Consider the following 13,848-nt stretch of genomic DNA (forward strand, 5'->3'; position numbering starts at 1 on the left):
GTCTTCCCTTCGTCTTCCAGTCTCCGGCTGAGCAGAGTTCGGAGGAACTCTGCACCGAACTCAATATACACTTCAATAAAAACCGTTGAACTTTTATATTGTGTCTCTCTGTTTGGCTTCATTGCATGTGGGTCCGAGCCTTAGAAAAAAACATGACACTAGCATAGTGGTAGGGATGAATGCTGACCATAAGCCCCACCCATAACTGTAGAGCTTTTCTCATTTGCTACAATTTCATTTGCTGGTGACATTAATTTTCTGAAATGTCACTGTGTGTGAACAAGCCTAATTTTCACTCCCACTACTTTGTGTGTTTAATAAAAAAAAAATGTAAGTCTATTTTAGATCTAGGTACTGGTTACGGTTACTGATTGCAATACAGATGATCCAGATGCTTGAACACATTTGTTTTTATCTTAATATCCAATATAACTTGAAGGAGGAAATTCCCTCTGCAGCTCACCATTAAACTGCATTCATGTGTTAGCATTCTGCAGCTGCAACTGTTGAAATGTCTGAGATGGGGCCCTTCTTCTCAAATAAACAGGAGCACATCATTAGAGTATGCAAATATTACCACGAGTTAATGATGAACTACTAGGACAAAATGGTTTAGGAATCACAATCTCTGACTTGCACAATAATGGCTATAAAACGTGCTATAACTTCAGTGCCAAATATTATTATCCAAAGGCTTATTTCCCCACAATGGAGAATATCTGTGCCAGTTTTCCAACTATGTAAACCTTCTCCCTGCGAGGAACGTATCACATAACATCAGTTCAGCTCCAAACCCATTAAAACACTGTTAAACACTTTCCACCTGGGACCCTTTAAAAAGTGTTTCCTCCCTCACCCCAGGGTCCAAGCATATCATACCCACTTGTCATGCACACCTGCATGTCCTGGAACACATTACAGCTCGTAACCCAACTTTTCAGAGACTATGATCAAGATCAAAGCTTTGAGCAAAACGCTTTTAAAGTCTGATTGAACAGGAGAAAGGAAACAGTACACAGCTAGAACATGATGAGGTCAATAAGAGTCAAACATTGGAGGATGGTGGACAGACAACAGTCCAGAGATGTAGAGTCATATAGCTGTCAGCTAATATTCAAATAACCTCTACCATAGAACATAAAGAGGCAATAAAACAGACCACAAATACCGATAAGATGGTTTAAGAGCATTTAAAGTGTTTATCCAGCATTTTGCTCCATATGCTCCAGGTTAAAAGGAAACTGTGGTAAGCAGGCCGCACAATCTGCCTTTCGACAAATAGAAAAAATTCAACTTAAAAAAGAACCCTTCTCTGAATAAAAGCTGTCTGAGGTGTTAAGGAAATGTCCACTGTGGCTGAATATCATCAGAGGGTAAAGAACAAACAGAACCATTTGAACACCTAGATGTAGCAAAAGTATTTTTTCTCTTTCAAATGTGATTACTATGTGTTTTTAATATGGACAGTCGGTATTAAACCTTATCACTCAAAGTCAGCCTTATAAAATCGGTTCTCTGAAAAACAAGAAAAAACATGATTATTGGAAAAAAAAGCCTTTTAGGGGCAAAACTTTCATCATAAAATACATACTTTCAATTTATCTATGTAATAGTAAGTATTAAGATACATACCGTAAATTCTCTAATATTGGCCTGTATTCCAATAGCGGCCGGGTCTCTAATAATGGCCGGTCTCGCTGTCAGAGGAGGTAAATAATGGCCGGTCTCTAATACAGGCCGGGGCTATAAACGTTTTTTCTGGGCATACCTCAACATTATACTTGTGGTAGTAAGTAACATACAAGTACCACAGCCCTGCGCAGCTGAACGACAGGCCGACTGCTGCCCGTCTGCGCGAGGAAGAGAACAGACACGCAGCAGAACATGAGGAGGAGCGCGAGTGATGAGGAGATTAAAGGGAGAGATGAAGAGGAGGAGGAAACTGAGGAGGAGGATTAAACAGAATTGGAGGATTTTTTTTTTTTTTTTACTTCAAACCAAGCGAGACATGGTAACTGTACTTTTTCAATAAATGAACCTAGTGTTTTATAGGTTCAAATAGACACAAAATCTCATTTTTATTCATTCCACTGGTAGTCTGTTTTGCTCAAATAGCAATAGAGGCCTGTCTCTAATACTGGCCTCTATCCAATAAAGGCCTGGTCCGCGATGCACTTGAGTGAAATAAAGGCCCGGGCCTATATTAGAGAATTTACGGTAAATACACACATTTGGCTTTTCATAAATTTAGCCTTTAACCCTTTAAAGCCCGATCCAAGAATAAAAAAAAACTGAAAATTACTTTTTTTGGGTTTGAATTCCTTATTTGCCCTTTTAACAAAATATGTAAAAAGAAAAAACAGAAATGCATTTTTGATATTAATAATTTCTTACTATGCGATAAGTCAAGATTATTTTTTGTGTAGTCTTCTGCCCTCTGTTATCAGGTATATCTGATTGTGTACAATAGGATTTTGAGCCAAGTTTTTTACCATTAAATTATGCAAAAGGTGTCAGAAGCAAAACATTTCAGAAACCGTATGTATCAAATATGATACATTTGGCATTACAGGGTTAAACTCAGTACATCTGTGTATCTTGAATGCAATATATATTTTTTGTAAATTGTTTTCGGAAGACAGATTCTTGAGTTTTATACAATGGTCAAGCTTTATCGGTATGTGTAAAAACAAAAAGGGTTTCTATGTACTATTTCACACAATCTTTATATAGTAAATTGTATTTGATTCAGTTTTATTTAATCTAAATTTTCCATAATTTATGAACCCCATTTTTCTACTGCAGTAAATGTTTAAATAGCTTCATATACATCTATTCAATTTTATATGATTTTGTGTCAATTAAAGGGCACAAAAGCGCATGTTTTTCCTGTGGAGGATGAGGAGAGCCCACCTGCCCCCACCATCCTCACCACCTTCTACAGAAGCATTATAGAGAGCGTTCTGACCAGCTGTCTCACTGTGTGGTGAGGAGGCTGGAGCGTCGTAGACTGGAAGAAGGTGGGAAGAGTGGTGAGAACAGCAGAGAAGATCATTGGGGCTCCTCTTCCCTCCATAAAAGACATTTCATCCCAGCGCTGCGTGTCCCGTGCCTGTAACATCATCATTGACCCCTCACACCCCCTCCATGGGCTGTTCTCCCTGCTGCCCTCTGGGAAGAGGCTTTGCAGCATTCAATGCAGGGCCAGCAGATTCTGCAACAGTTTCTCCCTCACTACCATTAAACATCTGAACTGTTGAGAAACTCTAAATCATTTCACAGACACCACATCACACTGATAACACCAAACCAAAAACACTGCATAATTGCACCATATATATTTAATCCTCTGAATTCCTTTTCAATGCGTTTTTTGCACCATGTTTTTTTCCTCCAACACTGTTTACATTTGATCACTACTGCACTTTAAGAAATGGAAATGTCATGAGAGGTGTACAAACTGAAATCTCATTTTGTAAACACTTTGTGTATACAAAATGACAATAAAAGTTGTCTAAGTCTTAACCTCAATGATACCCAACTTTGCTCTTAGCATGATGTTTTAGAGCATATTCATAATGTGTTTACTGATAACAGACCAGGACAAACTTTTTTTTTCATAAGACTTTTAGGAAAACTAGTATGTTAAGAAGATTACAACTTAAAGTGGTAGGGAAATAGCTGGTCCAACTGCTGCATTTACGAATTGTGATTGGTCGTTTATCAGGGCGGGATCGTTGTGGCGGAAGGTTCGCAAGCAAGTTTGGTTGTGGCCGGATTGTCGGAAGCATCTTGCTAACCAGTTAGCAACTTAGTGCTAGTAGGTTCCCAATGGGAAATTACAGTGAGATCAAGTAGCAATTAGCATTGACACCTTCAAGGAATGCTATGGACAGCGGAAACATGCAAGAGGAGGAGAGTTTTGTGGCGGAGGTCAAGGATGAGTCTCCTACATCATACATTTTTTATTTAGAGGAGGAAAGTGGGGACAAAGATGTTGTGGAAGAGGACGCCAGGGCGGCAAAAGCTTGGTTTGGTGTAGAAGGCTTACAGCCGTACATGTTTGAGCCCTTGCCTCGCAACGCTGCCAGTTCTGTTAGCTCTACGCCTGCTGAAGACACAGACGTCCATCCCCGTGAACACTGGGACGGAACTCAATGGTAAAGGAAATTATTCTTTTTTGTTATTCTAACTGTTGCATATATTAGCTGCGACATATGAATCAAGATGCTATGACTGAAAAAATGTGATTGACAGATGACTGTTGATAAATGATTGGCCGAATTTAGGTGTAAAATCTGACGTATAACTAACTGGCCCGCATAAGATAACGAAAAAAAAACCCATCGATTTTAAGAGAGGGTTTTTATTTTTAAAATAGAAATTTTCTAACTTTTGAGACAATATCATCTGATAAAGAGTACATTTATATACATGTTTAAGCCAGAAAGATTTGACATTTAAATATTATTTCCCTACGACTTTAAGATACTGATGGCAAACTAGTAAGTTAAGAAGAATACAAGTTAAGATACTGATGGCAAACATGATGAATCCAAAAAAACCAAAGGTATTGTTGGTATATCATTATTAAACCCATGTTGTTTATTCAGTATAATTTTTAAATGATCTTCACTCTGTAACAACAGGTCTTTGAGACCTATTCATCATTAATGTGATTTTTTTTCCCCAGAAAAACCTAATATTTACAATCAGACACATTTTGTAATCAGAAAATTTGAAATATATTGCATGGAAAGCCCAATTTATCATTTACAAATCAAAAAATATTTAATATATTAAAACTACTTCTTTAGTGCAAAATGTTAAATGAAGATTTGTTTCAAAATATTTTAATATCCTAACAATAAATTCTCAAAACAGAAAACAGCCCACTGAAATGGAATATAGAGGCAGGTAAATAAAAGTTGTATTACAAACTTCAAATAATGATGGTACATTCTAAACAAATGGATTTAACCTTATAAAGACCGAAGGTTTTCTAGATGAGTTTTAAACTTTTTTTTTAATGCTTCAACATGCAAGAAAAAAACCCTGCTGAAACTCTCTCAAAGGAACCCTTGAACAACTAACAAACAATCAGGATCTCAATGATTCCAGAGAAACTGAAAAAAACAACAACCGAACAATGGGTTAGATTGTGCTGCAGTGGTGAAGTGGTCTGGGAAACTCTTAGGCCTGGATGGGAGGTCTTCTCAAGAGTGCAAGAGACCTTCTCATTTCATTTCTCTCCACTGGCAGCCTGAAATGATTCGTAAATGTCCTTTTCACCCCAAGTTCAGCAAGAATGGAAATGAGCCACTGAGAGACGGAGGGAGCAAAGGGGAAAAACGGATAGATGTGAAAGTAAGTAGCAGAAACTGGTGCCATAAAACTGAAGACTCCGTTAAAATGTCTGCACTCTGATTACAAGAAGACTAAATAATAATTTAAATAAAACTATAATAAGGAACAGAATCTTTCTCCAGAACTTTGGGTCTTTTATTTTAATACAGGGCATGACCAGGACAAACTGAAAATAGGATGTCTGGCTAATCAAACTGGACCAGGAATTTATTCCAAATGAAAAACATGAGTGTATTAAACATAAGTACATCATAATACGACTAGCTTGTATTTGTAACAGCAGATCAGTCATTCAAAATAAAAGCCCTACATGATAAAAAAAATAACATGTTTTAAAGTGAGTTCTATATGTAGATGATGATAAGCCATCTGGATCTGCAACATCTAAATAGATACCATGAGCTAGCTGATTAAAAATTTTGTCTCAAAATGTAAAGTTTATCAGGGAACGAAGCCTAAGCTGTCTAGTGATCAGGACTTAAAAAAGAATGTTGTTACTCTAAGAAAAACAGCCCAACCAACAGAAAAAAAAGCCTTCAGGACAAATTTTACTTTGCAAAAACAAAACCACTACATTGATTCCACTTCCTTCACTGTTTCTTTCTTGATAAAATTTCTTGTTCGATAATTTCATTGAAAAGCCTTTGAAATATTTACATTCTGGATGTTTTAAAATCTGTCAACTCCTGACCTTTGTCTGTTTATGTCGCTGTGTTCGCTCTCTCTCTCTCTCTCTCTCTCTCCCTGCATTGCGATGTAATGAAGACAATAACGGGTGTGTGTGTGTGTTTGACACAAAGAACGTGCAAATGGGTCATGAAGGAGGCACACATGGGGCATAACCTGCTAATGTAAGCCATACACAAACTCTGATGGCCATCAACTGACCCCAGAATAATTGAAATAAAACAGTGCGGGGACACACACACATATACACTCTCTGACACACACTGCTCATTATCAAGATGGGCATGCACATTCTTGGTCACTGAGGTTATTTAAAACAAATATACTTTTATACAAACAGCTTTTTAAAGTTTAAAAAATAAATTAACATCTTAAACGCTAAAAAAGAGTTTTCCTCTCTCATTAGTTACAGATTCGCAAATTGGTTGTAGAACTATCTGTATGACATCTACGATAGAAAATATAAAATCTAGATAGTAAACATAATAATATAAACTCATACTTATTTCTAAACAAACTGCAAATGGATTTAAATGTTTCTGCTTATCATAAAGGCAAAGGTATAAGAGGCTCTCTAACTCAACAGGCTTCTTTGTTCCAGAATAGAGAGGGAGAAGTCTGGGAAAATGGTAGAAAACAGGGAGATGGTGGGGAAAAGGTAGGGAGGTAGTTTTATGAAAAGACAAAGAGAGGAGAAGGTGGGAGATTTAATGTGAAGGGTCACAGCGTTGTTCCCTTTCTTTTCTTATTTATCAAGAAAGAGAAACCTTTTCACAACCAGGAGTGTTGGTGGTCCCCATTTCGCAAGGCATAGATCAGGAGAATGGCTGCAGATGAGAATGGCAAATAAAGTGCTGGTTGGGTTGAGTGTATGCAAGTTTGGTGATGAAGACACAAAAAGGAGAATTTCAGAATATTAACTTCTTAAATGAGGAAAAATAATGCTGAAAAATTGCAAAGTTAAGTAAGTAGATGGAAAGATAAATTACTTACATGTTGCTTTAATGCAATTCTTGGTGGGGTATCATATTTCAAAGAAACATATTAAAAGTATTTGATCCTTTATAGGCTCACCTGTTAAAGACTTTAGTGACCAAAGACCTAAAGCTCAGCAAGGCTGTTGTGGGCTACTCACACCCAATGTCATAATGTCCATTGATAATATTGCTGTGTCATACCATACAACTAGGGTTGGGAATTGATACGATTTTCACGATTCCAATTCCCTCATCGATTCTGTGAAACAAATAAATTCCTCATCGATTTTATCGATTCTGTGAAACAATGAACTTGGTAATTTGTCTACCTTCGCCTGGGACATTCTATTTCTGCCTGCCTTGGCGAAAACAGAAGGCAGTGAACGGGAGCTGCCAGCCTCTGAGCCAGCCAGGCTACCAGTCTAGTCACAGTCATCTAAATCTTATGGAGAAGGCATCTGTTTAACGAAAAAGCATTACTGTATAATTTTGGGAAATAAACTCATCTCCCCCTGATTTAAATAAACGAGCGTCACCTTTCTCTAGCTCCCTAAACTGTGGAGCAACTTCGTAGCATGTTTAATAACCCAAAAGAGAGGAGGGAATTTGGTTTATTTCCAGAAATGGCATATGATTTACTAGGAACCACATTAAGCAAAGCCAGTGATATAAAACTAGCTACTTACTACCAGAGTTGCCTTCCATGCTGGTCGTAGCTTTAGCTTCTGTCGGAAGGCATCAAAAACACAGCATTCGTTAAAATATATGCCACGTTGTGTGCGGTTTACCTGATGGGACGCACATTTTTTTTGTCTTGCTTTTCTAGACTTACGCTTGGTCACGTCACACTTGCTTACTGAATGCTGTGTGCATAACTAGCGTAAAAAACGTGACGTAAGTCGTGCTGCACAGCGCTAGGCTTTGGTGGTTCCTGGAACCGTTAAGAGAATCGTTAAGCGAGCTGCCAAATGGTGCCATGGGACTGGAACACACGGAACCAGTTCTGAACAGGAACCGGTTTTCGATTCCTATCGCTAGATAAAATTCTGTCTTATTGTCAGAACATCACACTTATCATGGATCACCCCACTAGTACTTGCAATGACGCTTACAGAATCCAAACAACAATCTAAAAAGACTTGTTCACACTTTTATTTTTAAGTTGTACGCTAATTTTAGGGAAAAGTTATTTGTTTTGAGTGTCAAAAAGAAGTCCTGTGCCTCAAATTGGACACTTGTGCACACTGAACTCAGACGTGCATCGGGGGAGTGTCACAAATGCATTTGACGCAGAGGTGGGCTGATAATCTTGCTAACCAGGGTGGATATTTATTGACTTGTCTGGTGACACAGCTGAAGCTCAACACTGCTCTGTTCAGTTCATTGATTATTATGCTACCCTTTAAAAGAAACGATAACATAAAAAATGGTCCCCTAACAGTTGTTAAGTGCTTTAAGAAGAGGAATGTATATAAATAAACTAAACTACCTGAAAAACATAGAGCCATTCTTATTACTTTTTAAAAATATGTACTTTTTAAAGTAAATGTTGTATTACTTTAAATAAAAGTAATACAACATTTTGTGAATTCGTCTTCCAAATGTTTATCATTCCAGTTGCTTTATTCCAACCGTTTTTGATATATCAGTGCGCCCATTTTATAATGACTGCTTTATTTTTTTAATGGGAGTTGAGTTTTATAGGGAAGCAAAATATTCAGTTTACCCTGAAACAGACGACCTATCTATTTCAAGCAGTGACATTTGCTGACAGTTTATGTGGCGAAGCACTTGTGCTTTAGGCAGGGAAACCTCATCCACTGCAGGGTCATGTTTTAATTTTAGAGCCATCAAAACCTTGTCTCCCAGAGACACACACACTCAGAGGCAAAGACCAATTCACATGTAACTCACTCAATCTACTCAATATTCCAGTTAAATAATGTTCAGTCAAACGTGCGGGATCTGATTTATTCGCCCAAAAGCTATTTGAGGACTACTTTGGAAAAATAATAGAAACGCTTAATACAGCAACTATGAAACATGGACCTGAAAGGCACTCATAAAATACACAGGTATACATGTGGACACTAGATACACATGGCCTTTGGGCTATTTCTACCTTAGTCAGGTGGAAAAATAATGTGTTCATAACGTCAGCAGCCTGGATGTGGTTACAAAAATGTTTTTACTTCTGTGCCTGATTTGGATACTGTAATAATTCATATTTCAACTAACAGAAGACAAGAAAAGGAACTTGATATTTGGGTTTACTTTTCCCCTTCACTGCAATTACAGATACAGTTCCTATTAGATGTGGTAATGCCAGCTCTGAAAATGTGAGACCTTAAAAAAGCCTGTTCTTTGAAAAAGGACTAGCTTAGCTAGAGAGTATCTGTTGACATTAATTTTAGTCTGGTCACATACGATACTCACCATTCTAAGACGATAATATGCTTTGTTCTTAATTCTTAGGTTTAGCTCTGCTCTGAGGTGCGCCTCAATCTTGCTCTCAAATCCTTTGCAGCCTCTAACAGGTTTTATTCCAAGTTTTCCATGAATTTGGCTGCATCTATCTACCTGTCCACTCTGATTAGCCTATCTGTCCCAGCTCAGAGAAAGCTTCCCCTTAAGTATGAAGCTGCTGGTTAAAGCTGATAACCAACATTAGTTTTCCTCCACATGCAGTCTATTGACTTCTTCTGGCTGGCTTCTGTTTTTCTTTGTTACTCTTACATGAAGTGTAGATTTATAGATGGTCCAACTGATGGATGTCCAGTTGACTGATTCTCCTACCTGAGATCCGGTTCTCTGCAGATCCTTCTAGATCAATGCTCCTTAGCTATAAACAGTCAGTTAAGGGCAAAGTCAATAAGTCGATGCAATCAGATGGTTTTCCTTAGAAAACTTTACACCAATCTCACCCTATGATCTGGTTGAATTGTCTCTATAAAGTGCCTTGAGATTGCCTTTTGTAAATTGGCGCTACGGAAATGAACTGAATTGCAAAAACTGAGGAGATGGCTGTATAATGGAAGGCCAAATCCATATGTTATAAATGTATTATTTTCCAATTAAAAAGGAATATTAAATGAACTAAGGAGTTCAGGACAGTCAAGTAGAGAGTCTTTATTGGCTGTTATAATGCAGAATCAGTTTACTCTAAATGACTATACATGTGACACTGAGTGATGTTTAAATTTTGCAATATTGTTTTATAATTTAAAAACCTTTTTATGTCCTTACAGTCTTGTCCATTTCTTCATCTCCGTGATTTTTTTTTTGTTCACTGGGGTCTGTATGCACAGATTGAATTGAATATTTAGTGAACGCTCTTGCCTTCATGCGGGTGTGAAGAAATAAACAGAAGTGCAATGCTTGCAAAAATGATCTGGCATCTGAAACTTGGCAGCAGAGACACTAAGTCTGTGAACTGCTGTCTTATTTTCTGTTTTAGATGTGAGATCAATTTCATGATTTTCTCTTTAAAACGAACTATTTTATATACATTCATGGGAAAATTCTCTCTTCAGATCGGCATCATAAACCAAGTGACGAAACATAAATGTGGGTTTGGTGGAGCATGTAGAAATACCAGCACAAGCTCCTGAGTGGAAACAGAAACGCAGGATGTAAAGTATGCCAGTGAGTGCAAATGTGTCCAATTTCTCCAGATACCAAAGCCAGACGTCAAAACTATCATCACTGCTCTAACCCCCATCTGCCGAAGCCATCACCCAAGCACAGGCACCCTCCCGTTTTATCTTAGACACATACACAGACACAAACACTGATAAAAAGAGGTGTGAAATACCCATCCTACACTGTTTTAACAGGGTTGGGAACCTGGCAATAAAACTTTTAATGTTCTTGAGTTCTGTTCTCAAGCCCAACCTGCCAACTCACTCTTACTGACAGACACAAACAACGGCCAACATCTGTTAGTCTGCAGAGGTGTTGGTTAGCAGCAAGAACGACAAAGTGAAAAGAGGAACAGAAACACTTCTTTCTTTCTGTTACAGCTCTTGTGTCCCTTGCTTGCAAGCTTGCAAGTTTTGAGAGTGTTAAGAGATAGTTTAAAAGCATAACCACATTCGGCTTCAAAAAATTGCAACCCCCAAAAACAGGAAAAACATAGGATACGTGTCACAATGCAAGATATCACAGAGGTTGAGAGCAAATATTAGAGAACCAAGGAGTTAAAGGACCAAAAAACAAGAATGTGAGAATATTAGGGAAGATAACACAAAGAATAACTTTGCAAGAGAGAGAAGAAAAGCAAATTGGGCTAAAAAAAAACACTAAACAGAGACTGAATGCTGGTTTTCTGACACAGCAAATCTCTAACATAAAACTGTGGCAATCTTCTAACAGCGGAAAAATATCAATTCCACCTGTCTGGAAACTGAAAATTACAAAATTGAAATTTGATTTTAAAAAGGAAGTCTTTAGCCAAACGTACAACTTAAATTTTCCATTAACAGAAAAACAGATGAAGAAATAAAAATTATTTAAAAGACAAACATAATATCTAGTTTGTAAAGTTTAAGAAGAGGGAGGAATAAAAACCGTATTTATCTGCACAAAAGCATAAAGCAGCAGAATAAACTTTATAGACAGACTGATAGTCTCTCTGCTAGGGCAAACCATCAACGTGTCCCTAATTACTGCTGCCCATTTACACCATTTATGACTAAAAGCTAATTTAGCTATTTCTTTCCAACAATACACCAAAACGCAAACTACAGTTAAGCTTATTTACTTTCTAAGAAAAGCCTTTCAAAAAGCCTTCAGCATTTAGGAGGGGATTTGAAAACAACTCTTGTGGGGGAGCAGACTTAGGAGGATCAGTTTTCGGCCTTGTCCCAGACGGTTTTCCCCAGAGCAAAGGTAAGGTGAGTTCCTATGCGAGACAAGGCCTCCAGAGACATTTGGGGAAAACATAGTAACTGAGGATTTAATTAGAGGAAGAAAAGAAAACAGAACAGAGATGGTTTCTAAAGCTTCACGCAGACAGAGGGTGTTGTACCTTGGTAAGGATGCATACTGACGTTCCACCTCTTCATATCTTGGTGTCAGACGTGGATCTGTCCCTCTTCCTGGTATCTAAGGACAAAATAACAACAGTATGGGGCAGTGGTTAGAGTCTAAATTTATTTCATCTTGCCAGAACAGCATCTTACATTAAAGCCTACATTTTTTTGGGAAAAAAAAGGAACTTTAAAACGGAGTTAAAGCATGTCTGGTGGAAAACCCTTAATCCCCTTTCTCTCTGTGTTGGGCATGTTTGTAATACTGTGCTGATTTAGAACCAACAAAGACCAGTTCATAGGGATTTAGGTTCTCTGAAGTTTGTTGGGTTGAGAGAGGATGGGGGGTAGAAAGGGTCTCCATCCAAGGTTAGGTTACTTCAAAATATTTTGTCTCTCACACACACACACCCAAAGGCATACCCTCAGTTTCACACGAAGAAAACTGCATCTCATCTTCATATTGAAAGAAAAAGGGAGATTAATCCAAACTGCTGACAGTTCAATCTGTCCCAGCTCCTCTTCTCACTGGTTCTCACTTTAACCCTCATCATCTTGTTTTCTCCTTTTTCACATATTCCTCTCATATAAACACATTCCTTCTCTCAGAGTATATTCTGGTCTATTCACCAAGGAGGTTTCAGCTGCCACAGCGCTTCCAATGAAGTTGTCTAAAACCCAAACATCAACATATTTTATATGGATATATACTCACACAGACATAGACAAAAGCTTTGATGTTCATTAAATTTATTTTAGTTTTGGTTTTCTGGAAGTAAAACTGTGTTTTTAAATAAAATGTCTATTAATGTTTTGTTAAAGAAAGGTTTCACTGACATTTTGTAATATTAAATCTTTGACTAATGTCTTCTATCAGAAACTGAAATTATAATTTTTTTTACTGTGAAGTGAAAGAATAGATATGATTTTTCAAATACTGCACTTATACAAGTTAGAAGTGTATGACATGCCTTACACCCCCTTGTTGGGCCATCTCAGTTTTCAGCTACAAATATTTGGGGCAAGTTTTGCTAATCTAGAAACAGGTCTGGGCTTTCATGATGCTTCTGTTCTAAGTGACGAATGTGCATGACTTTGAATCGTTCTACTGAACCACTGGCTGTGTTTTTTTGGATTGTTGTCCTGTTGTCAAGTAAATTGCTTCCTTAGTGTAACATGTTTACCACCAGAGGTTGCAATGTTTTGACCTGTATGCAGCCCCATGTTCTTTCAACTCTAGAATGTTTATGCTAAACACGTCTGCGAGAACTGCGTTGCCAAAAGACTTTAATTTTGGCTCACACTCCTCTCCGTTCTGCATTAATGCAGTTACATTTTCTACCCCACACACCTAAAAAAAAATTTAAGTACTCGGACATATCCATGTGGAAATACATTGTGATTAAGCAGCAGGTGCTACTGGCGAGGGTTTGCAAATGTACACACCTATACCCCTTAACACTGGACGAAAACCCGTTTATACCAGGGAATGATCGGGTTTTAGTAGCAGTGGGAACAGCTCCCTGATGTTTTCTGCCCAGGCCAAATGACTCAGCAAGCGAAAATGCATTAAAATTGCCTCGGCTCTGATCGGCATGCTGTGGGAACACCAGAGCTGGGTTGACTCTCTAAATTTTGTGACATCACTGAACGCAACATGCAGTCGTCAATACACCATGCCAGTTTCTTCTGATCTAGCAGGCCAAAACAACTCTTTTTACATTCGATAGAAATGGAGCAGTACTTGAGTAGCGTGATGGATTCGAACAGATAAGAGGGAAATAATA

At 37.9% G+C, this 13,848-nt stretch overlaps 1 protein-coding gene across 1 annotated transcript in view; it reads right to left on the reverse strand.

Moving 5' to 3' along the window:
* LOC107092661 (partitioning defective 3 homolog B-like) overlaps positions 1–13,848 on the reverse strand; it is a 105,577-nt gene that overhangs the window by 20,148 nt on the left and 71,581 nt on the right. The window contains exon 4 of the mRNA XM_015387258.1: positions 12,061–12,137. Coding sequence (XP_015242744.1) covers positions 12,061–12,137 — 77 coding nt within the window. The remainder of the gene's footprint in view (positions 1–12,060; positions 12,138–13,848) is intronic.

The sequence above is a fragment of the Cyprinodon variegatus genome, unplaced genomic scaffold (genome assembly GCF_000732505.1).
Source record: "Cyprinodon variegatus isolate N-32 unplaced genomic scaffold, C_variegatus-1.0 Scaffold389, whole genome shotgun sequence".
NCBI lineage: Eukaryota > Metazoa > Chordata > Actinopteri > Cyprinodontiformes > Cyprinodontidae > Cyprinodon > Cyprinodon variegatus.